General features: G+C 50.2%; 3 protein-coding genes across 3 annotated transcripts in view; 2 read left to right on the top strand and 1 right to left on the bottom strand.

Moving 5' to 3' along the window:
• Positions 1–496: 496 nt before the first annotated feature.
• FOXM1 (forkhead box M1) lies at positions 497–7,841 on the bottom strand. The gene is made up of 8 exons (XM_009937850.2): positions 7,292–7,841; positions 6,026–6,174; positions 5,585–5,806; positions 5,034–5,162; positions 4,416–4,460; positions 3,376–3,454; positions 2,714–2,895; positions 497–1,555 (listed from the first exon to the last, which is right to left on the bottom strand). Exons 1-8 carry the CDS (start codon positions 7,839–7,841, stop codon positions 503–505), a joined length of 2,409 nt encoding a protein of 802 aa, XP_009936152.1. The 3' UTR covers positions 497–502.
• A 2,989-nt stretch (positions 7,842–10,830) lies between these two features.
• On the top strand, positions 10,831–13,951 carry RHNO1 (RAD9-HUS1-RAD1 interacting nuclear orphan 1). Its single transcript, XM_075441019.1, has 2 exons — positions 10,831–10,998; positions 13,211–13,951. The coding sequence occupies exons 1-2, from the start codon at positions 10,831–10,833 to the stop codon at positions 13,844–13,846; spliced, it is 804 nt and encodes a 267-aa protein (XP_075297134.1). The 3' UTR covers positions 13,847–13,951.
• Positions 13,952–14,276: 325 nt separating this feature from the next.
• The window catches only part of TULP3 (TUB like protein 3), a 33,702-nt gene continuing 33,126 nt past the window's right edge, over positions 14,277–14,852 (top strand). Inside the window, exon 1 of the mRNA XM_075440995.1 lies at positions 14,277–14,352. Coding sequence (XP_075297110.1) covers positions 14,312–14,352 — 41 coding nt within the window. The 5' untranslated portion in view covers positions 14,277–14,311. The remainder of the gene's footprint in view (positions 14,353–14,852) is intronic.

Raw genomic sequence — 14,852 nt, 5'->3', positions numbered from 1 at the left:
AATTATTATTATAATTAAGGGCTAATTTAAGGAATGTACAGTATTTACAGCCATTAAAACTACACAGAAGATACTAAATAATATGAGAACAAAGTAAAGAGAAGTAAGGAGACAGCTAGGAGGAGGTTCCCAGGCTCCTTCCTATTGTACATAACCGAGGAGTGCATCCATTTTCCCCTGATACCTTGAGTAGCAAATGCCATTCAGGGCCTACCTAGATGTTCTCTTGATAACCTCTCTCCGGGGACTCTCATCTCTAGCTCAAGGTTAGAGAGGTTCTGTCTTGTTCCACATAAATAGTCTATTGCAGCTTATAAAGGGAGCTCATAGCAGCCAATGGGCCCGTCTCCCAGCTTAGCAGGAGTCAATAATGCCCTCTGTTCCCACCGATGTGGGAGTTAGTCAAAAGCGGGCAGTCTTCTTAGACCACACACACAGATCTCAGAAGAGTAGAGTGCTTTCTGCAGTACCAGAACAAGCCAAATTCAGCCACCGGGTCAGTTTACTTCAGTTCAGGTATGAGCTGAGACCAGCTGATGTCTGTTCCTAAATTTTCATCCTCAAGACCAGGAAAGCTGATATCTAGGAGGATTTTGCTCAGACTGTCATTCATGGTGTCCAGGATCAGGCCCTCCATGAGCGACCGGTTTTCAGTAAAGCCAGAGGCTGGCAGTTCAACAGAGGATTGCTTAGCAGAGTCGTGGATAAAAGCTGGAGAGCTTGTGAGGGGGGCATGCACCATGTCACTGGATTCCGTATTGAGCAGTTCCCGAGGGGACTCAAAGAGGGGATTTTTAAGGGGTGTGCTGTTAAAACCCAGCAAGTCCTGGTGCTCCTGGAGGGGTGTGAAGGGCAACTGAAGGGTTCTCACTGGACTGAAGTCCAGCTCCTGACCTTCCTTGGCTAAGGATGTGGATTTCCAGGGGTCCAGGCACCCTAGTGGGGGGGTCGTAGTTGCTGAGACTTTGCTGGGAGTGGAAGAAACTGGCAATTTGCTGAACATCTCCTTGACTGGTGTTTTAAAGGGCCCCTCTTCCCCCTGTGAGCAGCCGAGCTGTGGTACATTCTCAAGAGGCTGGCTTTCCTGCAGGAAGGGGGGGTCAGCCCCTAACCGGTAAGGGTCAAAGCCGTTGCCTTCTGGCAAAACAAGGACAGGCTCTTCTGAGCAAGGCAGTGCTAGGCGTTGCTTCCTTCTGGATCTGCCCATTTCCCGCCTTTCCCGCCTCTTTATAACCAACGTGTCAGAAACACCCTTAGATGGTGACTTCAGTGTGGTGAGTTGTTTCTTCTCCTTTGTGGAAGAGACTTGGAGGAACAAGCCTGGCTCTTCCTTTACCGTTAGGGTTGAGGCAAACGGGGACAGCCAGTCCTCCAGTTGGGAGCCTTCTTCCTCTTTTATGCAGACGCTCTCAGGGAAAGAAGCCGATTCCTCACCAGGCTGGGAGCTGCTCTCCTTTAGGGAATGGGTTGGGGAAAATAAACCTTCATCACGTTGACTCTCCTCCTTGACAGCAGCCATGGGTAAAGAGGATGACTCTTCTGTAGAGAGTGACATCTACAAAGACACCCAAGTGATATGCAGTCAGTAAGCAAGGATCTAACCCACTCAAAATCCAAATGATAGCGGAAGGAAGACGACTGGCACTTGAGGACAGCAGAACAGGTACGAGGAGGATCTTCAGAAAGCAGTAACTATAACAACAGATAAAGATTGGTCTCTGTGTGAAGCTGATACAAAGAAGCCTACAGGTTGCACGGGAAGGGTTTTAGCTAAGCGACTGGAAGTCATGCCCTTCAGAGCACTTCTGCTATGAGGAGCTTCTAGGAGTACAGGCAGGAGAGCTGAATGTTTCTGGAAAAGTGTAACTCATTTTATTCTTCCTTACACTATCTACATGTGAAATAACAAAATAAATGAGGTCAGTTTTCCCAGAAACCAAGGAAAAAGAAAAGAAAACAACTGAGGTTATGAAAAGAAAAAGAGCACAGGGGAAAGATAAATCATAGCAGAAGAGAACATAAAGCAGCAGGCGCACAAAGGAAAACAGTATCATGATTAGACAGGATACAAAGTTAAAGCTTTACAGTGTCTAAGCATCCAAGAGCAGTCAGTGAGATGCCATGAGAAAGACCTGTTTAATAGCTGTTTTTCTTGAGCCCAGAATAACTGGGAACTGCGCAGAATTAGCAAACAGCAGATCCTGAAAACCTCTGTGAAGAGAGTACATGCAAATAAATACTCTTTCAGAAGTTCCCCATGTCATGTGTCTCTTCAGAGCTATCAAAAGTCTGAATGTTTTAGGGGCAGAACAAAGCCATTTGTCCCATTCTTATTTCTTCACTTCCAGGCAGTAGAGACAAAAAATACCTTAACCAATCCAGAGAGCCCGCTCCCCTAGTGAATTATAGTAACATCCTTATAGCAAGTCAACTAGCAGGTAATTGTCACCCAACAGACAGAAAAGGACAGCAAGGATTGTCACTGGCTAGTTCCTTAATGTGAGCTTAGAGTTTCAGAGCACCTAGTAAAGATGCCAGAGGAACCATATGAAGAACAGAGTCCATAGAAGGCAAGAGCTATAGAAAAGAAAGAAGAAATAACCCAATCAACCAACACAACACCCCATCTCACCCCCCACCCCCTCCTCGCAAAAAAAACCCCACAAAACACCAAACAAAAAAAACCTCAGAACACAAGAAACAAGAAACCAACCTTTGGAGCAACGCACACACGCTTATTGCTCTGGAAAGTCTCCGGGGTGTTGAGGGATGCTCCCCGTGCCATGGATACAGGAACCTTCACAGGCGGCTGCAAGACAAGAGGCTGACTCAAAGGAAACTGGATCGGAACCAGGTAGGAGTTGATGCGAGGAAGCAAAGGTTTCATCTTTCGGCCTGGAAGGGAAAAGAACAGACTTGCTAGCCTCTTGCCCTTCCTGTACTACCACTTTCTAGCCTCTTGCCCTTCCTCTACCTCTTTAAACCCAGGCATCTAATAGGAAGTCCTCCTGAAAACCCCCAAATAAATATCTGAACAGAGATAGACTCACCCGCCTTCTCTGCTAATTTTGATGATACAAATCCCAAACCAGAAGGCCTGATGAACATGAAAATAATCCTTCATACAGATCCCAGCCCTCAAGTTGGGGCAAGTTTTGCTCTCACTCTATTTGAGTACCCAGTCCCCTCCATCTCCCAATCACATCCTCTCTCAGACACAGCAACACTGCCTTCAGCTCCAAACCTCACAGTAGGAAGCCTAAAAGCTTGCAAACCTGGAGAACAATTTTCACTTTTATTCCTAAGGGAATCTGGGGGAGTGCTCCAGGTTTATGAGGCCGAGTCTCTTTGGCCTGGGCTGATGCAGACACTCACGTGCATTCTGTGGTTCAGTTTTGCTGCTGCTGTTGCTTCCAGTGTTCTTCTGGGGATCAGGAAGATGTCGCTTTTGCTGCTGTGGTCATTGTGAAGTAAGAAAGAGGAGAAGGAGAAAAGAAAGAGATTTAAAGGGAAGAATCCATCTTTATTCTGCTGCCTCATTCAGAACTGCGAATCCAGAGGCCTGTGCTGCGCTAATACAGAGAGAGCGGCTGTTAGCACCCAGCACTCGTGCCGGCTCTGTCCCTGTGCCAGCTGCCGTTTTGCAGCCATGCCATCTCAAAGCCAGCTGCCAGCCACAAGCTGCGTAGAAAAAGAGACGGCATGACAGAGCTGATGCGGCTGCAGACTCTGCTGCAGAAGTGACCTGGCTTCGGTGTCCTCAGTGCCTGAGGAAAGGTGAATAGGACAGCTCTACTCTATATTGGATCTCTATACAAACCATAGACCAGACAGATGTTCAAGTGGAACAGCAGAGGCAACAGAGGAATCTGAAGTCTAAGCAGATGGAAAGAAGGCCAGGGCTGTAGCCGTGACAGAAAAGCGTTTGACTGGCTGCTCGTAAATCTGTCCGTGTTAAAATTGCTGAATCCAAGAGAGACAGAAAACAAGTTCATCCTTCTGAGAGTCACAATGCAGCTGGGTTCCAAAATGAAAAAGGAGCACGGAGAGATCCTATTCTCTCTGTATCTGAGCCCCAGAACAGATTGGGACCACTCCACAGAGATGAGGGTTTTACCAGAAATCTCCCTCTGGGCTTGTTCTCCGAGGCCCGTTGGTGCCCACCGCAGCCTGCTTCAGGAGCAGACTTCTCGTTGCTCAAAGCTGTACAGCCCTACCAGCGGTAGAGAGAGCGTGATCACCTGCAGGCCATTAACCTTTGGCTCGACTCCTTTCCCCAAAAAGGGCATGCAGGGAGCTGTACGACTAGGTGTAGCAGTGACCCAGTCCCCCTCCCCGAGCCTCTTGTCCTTTCCTTCAGTGACTGGCAAGAGGAGAACGGAAGCCCAAGCCCCGAGCCAGAGGGTAAGCCTTACTGATTCAGAGTGCTCAGGCGATGTTGGTGACTCCAAGTCCAGCGGCTGGTGGCAGCAAGGCATTGAGAGGGAGAAAAATAAGATGAAGTTATCAACCAAAGGGGGAACAAATGGGACATTTTAACCTTGTATAGTCTGAGCAAACGAGAGTCAATCTGTCCACCCAAGCAGAGTCTCAACACACCTATACCAGACTCACAAGCTCTGTTTCTTCCACAAACCGGTGCTTCCCAAGATACCTAGCTGGTATAGGGCAAATCCATCTTATGACTGTCTAATAAAACAGCATAGGAACTCCTGGTCGACCTCAGTGGAAAGCTTCTCGCTTGGAGTTTGCATCATGGCCATGGAAAGCTGTTGAACAAGCTCACTACTACATTTAGCACACCACCTGAAGAACAAATGCATCCCACAGAAGCTCCAGTTCATCTGCACAGCCACAGCACCTTTTCTTTCAAATACAGAGCTTGTCTATTTGTCAAGTGGCTGAATCCAGCTTCTACAAAAAGGCTGACATCAAAGCAGCTTAATTTTCCTTGTTGAAATAAGGTGCATCTGGCTAGCGTGGCATTTAGTAACTGGATAGCCTGCCCCATTTTCTCTGCATGAGGCACTCACCTTAAATACCTGGTCCAATGTTAGGCAACGGTTTGCATCAGGGTGAATAGTCCAGAAGGAGACTTTACCATTAGCAGATGTCTCACGGACAAACATATCATGAAGGGACAGGTTGTGCCGAATGGAGTTCTGGGGAGAAAGGAGCGAGGGGGAGGTTGAAAAGCAGTAGTTCTGTTATCAGCACAGCAGGGCCTACCCGAGACACGACTGCCCTGGCAGCGGGATTACACTCCGAAGTGTTGGCAACATGGACCTTCATATTCACTGCATACCCAGCCCACCCTGTCGTCAGTCTCTTACTCTGCTTACTCTTGAGATCCCTATTCTTACTCCAGAAATCACACACCCCATCATCTTGCTTAGGTGGAATGAGAAAAGGGATACAAGAAGTGGAACTGGGAACATCTGGAATGAGAGGGTATTTGGGGTGGGCTGTTCAAGTTAATTTCCATCTTGCTCTGCAGGCTGGGGAACAACTTTTCATTTTCATGCAGAAGGCTTATGATAACATCACCCTGTGACCCACAGCAACTTGAGGGTCTGCATGTTACCTTCCAACCTGGCTTAGCCACGTGTTTAAAATACGGGAAGTGATCTTCAATCCAGGTATAGATGTCCTTCAGAGTCATACGCTTCTTCTCAGTGCTGTTGATGGCAAACTGGATCATGGCCATGTAGGAGTAAGGAGGTCGTTCTGATACTGAATCCTGCCATGAGGAGGAGGAGGCAGCAGCGGCAGTAGGAACAGCAGCAGCAGCAGAATCTTCTTTGGTCTGAGAGACAGAAGGAATGATATGTGAGTGCTCGCAAAGTTGACAAGAAGGGCCGTGGAACATCCCTGGATCCTCCGGGTTCTGCTATTCAAATCAGTAAAGGCCAAACTCAGGTGACTTAGAGATGGCGATGCCTAGTTCTTGCAAGTCTTCTGATCCACATGGATTACTTCCCTATCAAAAGTTTTAGCGCACGCTCTGTTTTCTTCTCCTGCTTACCTTGATTCTCTCCCGCAGAGGCATCTGGTTCTCTTTCTCTGTGTCTTGCTTCACGGAACAGGGACTTAGCCCATCCGATCTCATCTTCCCCAGCCACTGGATGTTAGTGAGACTATTGTCCAACACAGAGCTCATTGTCTCGCCACTGCCTGTTGGGATAACAAGCCCATAGCTCTGCTTACTCACAAGTAACCTTCTTCCCCCTTTATCTCAAGTGCCAAAAGATAGGCACTAGTCACACTTCTAAAAGAGGTATCCCTGTCTCCAGTAGGGACAAGATGCTATTGCAATGCCAATGTTTCTTGTGGAAGGAACTCAACCTTGAATTCCTGATTTCATATGAATCCGCCCAGTTTCTGAAAAAAAAGCTGCAGCCTTAAAAAAAAACATTAAAACCAGACTACTGCTCTCTGAAACAGGACAATGTTGATCCACTACTTCAAGAATTTGAGTATTTTTAGCTAAAGGATTAATCTAGTAAGCAGAGGCCAAGGAAGGCGATGACAAACTCCAACTGAAAGACCTGGCACAAGACCCAAGTCAGAAGCTCAGATGATTCCAGGTTTTTGAACTGCAACAATGAGAACTGACATAGTTTTGTTATTGCTCATGAGGCTGGTTGTAGCAAGGCAGCTATTGTAGCTGTCTGTGGGTTCCTGTCACGCAGTACTACACTGTGGGATAAGATTTACTACAGCCCAAAAGCTACATAACTATTTCACGTTGAAAACACAAATTTGATCTGAGCAGTGTTTCAAAGCAAAATTCATCCCACTTCCAATATCTATTCAGCAGCTTCTTGAGACAGCCAAGGAGGAAACAGACTTCCCACTTCGTTATTAAAGGATGTGAATCATCTCTTTTTCAAAGCTCTAGGCCTGGATGTTTTATCACTGAATAGTTAGTTAGTCTTGACTTCAGCCATAAGCCTTTTCCTAAATGAAACTTTGTCCCCTGTTCTTCTAGACTTGATTTCTTCAAGCCAGCTCTTCTTTCCCCCCCCCCCCAACACTAAAATATTGCTTTGCTATACACCTTTATATCCCATTTCTTCCACCAAAAATATATCCACTAAGATCCTTCAGATTTTGCTACATATGCGTAATTATGTGGCTTATTAGAATCAAATCCATAGCTATTTTGTAATTAATGACATAGTTTTTGTTACTGCATACTGAGATCCAAGCACTACCCTCATTGGCCCGCTTCACATCTCTTTGTCTATCTGTCAGAACGAAAAAAAAAGGGGTGGTAAAGATTACGTACTGTTGCTCTCCTGTTCCTGCCCAGCCACAGAATCAATTCCTGACTGCCAGGGCACTGTCCCTCCCGTGAGACCAGGTGTCTGTGTAACGTTCTTGTCTCTTTCTTGACCGTCTGCAGCCTTGGTTGCTGCACTGGGTTTCTTCTCTGGCGGGAGATGCTGCGATGGTGTTGGACCTGCGGAACGGGACGTGCCCCCGCTGCTAATGAGAATGAACTTGTTGGGCCCATTGCTGCCACATTCTTTTCCTTTTGCTGTCAGTGCCTCTATGATGCTCTGGATATCAGCATTCGTAGGGATGGCCACAACTTGTGTGTTGGGCATGGTCGGATGGTCAATTATCTTTATGCCTGCTGGGAATTTCTGCAGGCCACAGTCCATTTTGTGCCTGGGCTGGCTGTTGTGTTGGTCCTCCTGGCCATGCTCCTGCTTTGGAGTCTTTTCATCCTGACCACTGTTCTCATCTCTTGCTGATGTAGTGGATGCATCCTTCTGTGGGAGGGTCAGTTTCCGTCGCTTGAGAATTAAGGGCCTGCGAGGGCTGGTCCTCATTATTGATCTATACAGTCACTCTCCATTGAGAGGGACAAGAACAAATCCTGCAGAACAAAAGATACAACATGAGGGTGTAGGGGGCAGGAACAGCTGGGAGAGGTGCAGCACGTCACCACGGGCCTCCCACAGAGCAGATTTTCTCAGCAACCGCCACAAAGCTAGAAACAAGGAAGGAAAATAAAAGCCAAAAGCATTTAGCAAGGCTGACAAGGCTACTGGAAAATAGTACTGTGCCTCCTTTATCCACACCTCGAGTAAGCAGGACAAGAGAGATATTTGCAGAGTAGGTAACATGCATCACAGGTTGGGAGCCAGAGAGTACATAACAAGGAAAGTACGTGCGCGTGCTTCACGAAAAGGGAGACTAAGACTTAGCTGTAAAGTGACTTGCCCAGCACCAGCCAGCAAGCTGCAGGGGAGAGAAGCTAAAACACAGAAATAGCAGTCCCAATTCTTATATGTCATTGCTGTAACCAGCAGATCACGCGACCTGGGAGAAAAGGGAATTTAACAGATGGGTGAAGATCTGGGAAGCGGAGATCATCCTGAACGCTACAAAGGCACACAATAAACGCAGCAGAAGTTAGGTGCTTTAAAATAAATATAAATGCTTTAGTCATTCCTTCTGTAGATTGGTCAAGAACCAGACAAATTCGTAATTGGGCAGCACACGATTTAAACGTCAAACTTTCAGACAACAGATTAAATATATAATATTCATTTGGATCATAAAGCAGGGGGGACAGATCAAATTCAAAGATGTTGTTTTTGGGCTCAGATGCAGCATGCCCCTTCTGGGAACGCCACTTCTAAGTACCACGCCATTCCAGAATGGGGTGGAGGCTGTCTCTTGCAGCAAGCCACACCGACCAAGAACAGCCAAGCTGCACTTACTGTTTGCCATTAGGGACGGCAGGCAGGACAGAAACAAGTAACGAAAGGGAGGCCTTTGGCGTTGGTGGCTTCGGCCGGGCCGGCTGGCAAGGAAGGGAACTCTGCCCAGGAATCACGCCTGCGTGGACACAAGCGGGAAGCAGCCGGCAGGTGAGAAGCCCGGCCGATCCCCCCCGCCGGGCGCAGAGACTCCCACCAGCATGCGCTGCCCGGCAGCCCGGGACCAGCAGCACCGGTGTTCCCCGTTCCCGGCGGGCTGCGGCCCCCAGGCACACGCACGGCCCCGCTCCCCGTGCTCTGGGGGGGGAACCCCGTGAGACAGCGGCCCAGGCGCAGCCTGCGGGAGCCGCCTCCTCGGAAGGCCCCGACCCGCCGCCGGTGCGGACCCCGGAGCCGCCCCGCGCACGCACGGCCCAGGGAGTGGTAACGAGGGCAGCGCCGAAGGGCTCTCAACTCCCTCTTCACCCGCCCCGGCCCCGCCGCGCTCCCCTAGGGCCCCTCCACCCCAGCCCGGGCGTTTCCCTCTCCCGCCGCGGCTCTGTCGGGGTTGCGGGCCCCGGCGGGGGAACACTGGGGGGCGGGTGCAGGTCGCGACTCACCACCTCCCCGGCCCGGCGGGGGGGGACGGACGGACGGAGGTGGCAACACCGGCGCTTCCGGGCTCCACCGCCGCTCGCGGCGGGGATCGTTTCCCGGTTTGAATTTGGCGCCCGGCGACACGTTGGCATCACGTGCCGGCCTGGGCCAATGAGGCGGGGCGGGGCGGGGCGGCTCGGGCCAATCGGCGGCGGCGGCGGGGGATACGGCCGGGCCCGGTGGCCCCTCGGCGCGGCGCGGGCCCTGCGCCGGGAGAGCCCCCCTCAGCCTCGGGAGCTGCCTTCGGCTGGGCGCCGGCCTCGGGTGACCCCGCGCCGGGAGCCGCGGAGCTTCGCCCGGCGAGGGGGGCTGGCCGGACCCCGGGGGCGGCTGCGCGCTGGGTGAGCGGCCCCAGGCCGTGGCGGTCGGTAAGCGGGCGCGTTGCTCGGGACGGGTTCTCCGGGGGGCTCCTCGGCTGCGCCGGCCTGCTCCCGGGAGGAAAGGTAAAGCTTGTTCACAAGGTAAAGAAGAAAAGAAGCAAGATACGTAGAATACAGGAGGAGAAACATCAAGTATTCTGTATTTAAAAACTTAAAAATTCCCGAAATTAAAAAGTACTGGTAGTTGGCAACCCGAAACGGGGAGGCTTCTGGTTATCTCAGCCCTGCGGCGCATCTCGGCGTTACGCGCCCCTTCTGTGGGTTAAACCGGGAAAAAGAAAACAAGCTTTTCTGCCTTTCAGGCCCTCAAACGCTCTTTGCCCGTGACGAGGCTAGATATTGAGCTCACGTGAAGAAATTATCTCTTTAGGTTATTTTTTTGATAGCTGGCTTGAAATAGCCGGTTCAGTAGGTCAGCTGCTCTTGGGCCAGTTTTATTTTTTTCTTCTCTCCCAGGGGTCTGAACTTCCTTAAAATTCCATTGACCAAGCCTATGCTAGATACAGTTGGTTCTGTATTTCAGTATTTTAGTCAGGCCTTATCGGGGGTGGATGTCTTTCAAATTATTTATAAAATATTTTCGTAAAGAAAAATGCCTATGTGACTTTGTCTGTCTTCCGCATTTAAAGTATGTATTTTTCATAAGAAACTCATTTTTCCAGTAATGTTGAGTCTTGCCTGAAGGCCAGTTCAGAACTCCTTTTGCAGCTGGGACACTCGTTTTGTTTGCGTCTCTGTCTCGCCCCGTGTACTTGGCTGAGAGGTTTCATGGAGCTTTGGAGCATTTATGTACTCTGCTATGGATTTCTAAAGCTCCCTGAAATTTGACAGGAGGTTCACAAACTCCTGGTAGGAAAAGGTCCATATAGAGATGTGTGCACCATACCATTGCATAAATGTTTTACTGTAATTCAAAATTAGATCTGAGGTTTCCAAGCAAGTTTGGTTTCAACTCCATTTATTTGCCTTCTACAGATTTGAGAGCGCTTTAGCATCTCCTCGGGGTGCTTTCCTCTTCCTCCAGTTTGCTCTAGCAAGCACCATGAGGCTTCTAAGTGGTTTCACCATATCTTTTGATGCCTCCGAAGAAGAGATGTCCCCACAAGGCCCGGAAGGCAGAGCTGGCGTTCCTTGAGAGGCCGCGGGACGGACCCGTCCATTGCTACGAACCTCCGCGACCTCTGGCTGAGAACCCGAGACGCGTTCCCACCAAACCCGCAGACCAGCACGCCTCTGCTGCCTGGGTTGGTACAGATTGTGTCCCCACGTCCCCCCCTGCCTCCCCAGCTGCGGTTTCCAAGGTTCTCCCGTGTGTCGCAGCAGAAAGCGGTCTGTCCTGTGCACTGAGAATTACTAGCATGGACCTGAATTCATTGTAGCTTCCTAGGGCTTGTGAGTTGCTGCACGTTCTAACTACAGCCACTAAGGTCTTGGTTACTTGAAGGTGTAAAACTGTGTGCAGTGTGTACTGATGAACACGACTGTTTATCTTCTGAAAAACTAACTCTCATCAGGAAAATGTTGTTTTCTATGGTAACTGAAAACCCTGCACGTAATAAACATTAGGGGGGATTTTTTTTAATGATTTGCTGCTTGAAATAACTGCTGAACTCTAAATGTTACGTGTTAAAGTACTAGGTGTTTTGTTTAAAGCTGACACTGCTAAATTTAGAGAACGTGGGCTTTCACTTCAGGATTATTTGTTCTAACCTGCCCTCTCTTCCATTCTGTGCGTTTTGAGCAGTCTCTCTCCCTATCACTCTAATGATGGGCTCCATTTCTGGTCTGAAAAAATACTCAGGACTGTTTGCAGTGTCTTCATGGGGTTGGTTGGTTTATTTTTTTGGTGCTTTTTTTTTTTTTAAGCAAAGAGATGCTGCAAAGACAGTCTGTTCCTCTATAACAATAGTCCTTACCTAGGGGAGCTCTGTTGAAGCGTCATTGCTGCTTGACTCTCGGCCCTTCACAAAGCAGGCTCAGGAAGCGTGGCTTCAAACCTGCATGAAACGTTCCTTTTTTCCTGGTGACCTGCAGTTATTTTTGTGATGCCTTAACCTTGAAGTAGAACGTGTTCAATTTTTTTCCTCTTTAATTTTTTTTTTTTATATGCTTGAGGCAGGCAGCTGTATATGAAACACTAAGTAAAATAACTGCTGTGAATAAGCATTCTTTTTTGTTTGGAAGAGGTGAAAATATCTGCACTGGTACTCAGCTCTTTGATTCCAAACATTGAATGATTCTAAACTTTGTTTAATGCTGTCAGCACTGAAACTGTTAGGTATTTTTCCATTTGAAAATCCTGGTAGGTTTGTAATTTTTTGAAGCATCCTCTGCAGAGTTTCTGTCAATTTTTTTCAGTGGCAACTGATTTTCCTCTTGACGTTATCTGTATTTTTCATACCTTTGTGACTGCTAGGCTCCTGCACTGGTGAAGCCTACCCTACACGTTCTCTGAAGTCAGAAGTCATATCCTCAGAGTCAGTGGTTCACCCATATTCTTTTAAGTATGTGCCAGGACACAATTATCAGTGAATCATTTCTGTCTTTTTCTGCACAAAGGCTTTGCATTCAAACAGTTCAGTTGTACAGGAGACAATCGCTGTCCTTAATTAAATTGTACTCAGTTTTTTTGAGGGACTATTTAGTAACTTAGGAATGCTGAAAGGGACCTGTAGTTATCATAGCTAGAACCCAGTTTGGTGTGCTCCAGCGAAAAGCAAAGAAACGGAACCTGACTCTTTCTGTTGATACTCAGGAAAATAAATAACACTGTAATAGAAGGATTTCCATGGCTTGAATAAGAGTTCCAAATCTTTCAAAGAAATACAGATTGTTGAGCTTTCACCATCTTCTACAGAAAGTTGATTTTTAGAAGTGATGCCTGGGCAATCTGTTACTCCAGAATACAGCAATCAACTATGTTTTGTAGTAAAGATGTTTTGGGGAAATATTCTGAAAGACTTATTAACATAGTTTAAGGTGATGGAGCTAAGTGAGCATCCTTTAAATAATTTTGTATTGCTCTCAGTTCACCCTCTACCTGTCCAGGGATTCTGAGGGTGTAGTTCATAGCTTAACTCTGAACAGATCCAAAGACAGAAAGAAACGGGATCCAGCTCTGAACTGTTCTAAATCTGCAGCGGTTACAGAAGTAGACACCAGTTAGACTTTTCTTTAAAACCCAGATCTTGAGTGCTTTTGAAGTGGCCAGAGAATAGCTCACTTGCACCCCAATCACTTGTCAGAGAAGACTGGCAGAACGTGATGTTGAAGGGCAGAGGCACATCCTGCTTGGCAGCTTGGCTAGTGACCGATTCGTTTTGCTGCAGACCAGATGACCCGCTTAATGAACACACTGAAAAAAGATGGGATAGGTGGGGGAGTAGAATCAAGCTGGCATTGCTCAGTCTGCAGAAAATTGTGGTTTTTTTCTTATTACTATGTCTTTCCCTTCAGGTGTGCCCACAGTTTGAAACAACTAAGTCAGTGGTGTTGAAAGCATGCCAGAAGCGGCATTGCAGTCCTCACAAACCCCAGAATCAGGATGCCAACCACAGTTTGCTTCGTGCAGGAGGAGCCTGTCGAAGAGCTATAGCCTGCAAATTTCCTCCTTTAACTTTTGAGACTCCAGAAGGGTACACAATCCACCCCTCGGATCATCCTTATCGCTCGAGGAAGAACACACAGCACCCTCGCAGCCAGCCCAAGAAGGGGACAGCAGCAGAAGCCACCATCCAAGGGAACAGTTTGGAGAACTGTAGGGAAACGCCTTTCTGTGCTGCCCAGCCTGTGGAGGCAGCGGTCTTTAGCCTGCCAGACGTGGAGACTCCGCAGGCACCTTCTGTAGGGAACTGGAGAGTCAGCGGCCGCGCTTGGCAGCCAGCAGAAGAGCTGGCATTCGGTATCGATCCCGGCGGGAGAGCGGAGCCGGCAGCGGTGCTGGTGACGGACACCCCTGAGCACGACTACGGCGTGAAGGTCACTTGGCGACGGCGGCCCCGCCTCATGCGCTACCTGCGGGAGAGCGGGAAGCTGAGCGCCGCCGACGTCCTGGTGAAGACGGCCCTGCCCGGGAGAGGGGCCGACGCCTGAGCTGGCGGGAGCAGTAACCCCGTCGGGTGCGAAGGCGCGGCCGAACGGCCAGCGCTACTCCCAGGGACGCGGAGCGGAGACGGCTTCGGCCAAGCCCCGCGCTGCGGCTGGCTGAGACCCCTCAGGGAGGCCGCGGGGGCCGCTGCCTTGGGGATGGGGGGTACGTCGGGCCCGCGCGGGGAGTGGGGCGGCTCTAAAAAGAGCTGCGCGGCCTCCCGCACGGCGGAGAGAGCGGGGCCCGGCCCCGGCCGCCCCTGAGGGGCCCGGCGGCGCGCGCGGCAAGGCGCCGGGCCTGCGCCCCGTCCCGCGCATGTGCGGGGCTAGTCCCTCCCCTCCGAGGGGCGCCGCGGCCAATGAGCGGGCCGCGCTCTGCGCCTCTGGCCAATGGCGCGGTGTTTTGGCGCCGAGTTCCGTTGCCAAGGGTAGCGGCGGGGCCGGGGCCCCATAGCAACGGCGGAGCGGGCGATGGAGAGCGGCAGGGCCCGGGGCGGCTGCGCCGGCGGCAGGTGAGGAGGGGGAAAGGGCGGCCGGTGACACCGGCGGGCTCCGTGCGCCGCGGAAGCGCTTGCGGGTCGAGCTGGGTTTGTGGGGTCGCGGCCACGCCGCGCTCGTTTCTGGGCGTTGCCGCCGGGGCCTTGTTGAGGTGCGGTGGTGACACGGCCCGAGTGCCGCCGCGGCGGGGGGGGGCAGCGGCGAGCGACGGGCCCTGAGCCGAGGTCCCGGGAACAGCGACCGTGAGCTTGGGAGAAGAGAGTTTTTGGAAAGAGATCGCGCTTGAGCAGCCCCAAACCAGCGCTGAAATGGGGTGCGAACAGGCGGGGAGAGCGGGGCTGGCGCGGGTGTAAAGACACAGGGGAAAAAACATCCGTGCCTCGGGTGTTTGGGTGGGGAAGGGAGAAGTAACTAAAGAGGGGAACCTCAACTTCCAGAGCTGGTTTATAACGAGCACGGCGTAGGAGGAAAACCGGCATTGGTTTGTCACATGCACTCGGGGGGTTTTAGCTGC

This window comes from Opisthocomus hoazin, chromosome 1 (genome assembly GCF_030867145.1).
Source record: "Opisthocomus hoazin isolate bOpiHoa1 chromosome 1, bOpiHoa1.hap1, whole genome shotgun sequence".
Lineage (NCBI taxonomy): Eukaryota > Metazoa > Chordata > Aves > Opisthocomiformes > Opisthocomidae > Opisthocomus > Opisthocomus hoazin.
The sequence above is the reverse complement of the archived record's forward strand: the minus strand, read 5'-3'. Positions and strand labels throughout refer to the sequence as shown.

What these genes read in the sequence shown, in the direction of transcription:
- RHNO1 (XM_075441019.1), top strand. Translation starts at nt 10,831, where the DNA reads ATGCCTCCGAAGAAGAGATGTCCCCACAAGGCCCGGAAGGCAGAGCTG. An exon ending in AGCACGCCTCTGCTGCCTGG is followed by an intron (nt 10,999 to 13,210) that starts GTTGGTACAGAT and finishes CTTTCCCTTCAG; the next exon opens with GTGTGCCCACAGTTTGAAAC.
- FOXM1 (XM_009937850.2), bottom strand. Translation starts at nt 7,841, where the DNA reads ATGAGGACCAGCCCTCGCAGGCCCTTAATTCTCAAGCGACGGAAACTG. An exon ending in CATTGGACCAGGTATTTAAG is followed by an intron (nt 4,461 to 5,033) that starts GTGAGTGCCTCA and finishes TGCTGCCACCAG; the next exon opens with CCGCTGGACTTGGAGTCACC. An exon ending in AACTGAACCACAGAATGCAC is followed by an intron (nt 2,896 to 3,375) that starts GTGAGTGTCTGC and finishes TTTCCCTTCCAG; the next exon opens with GCCGAAAGATGAAACCTTTG.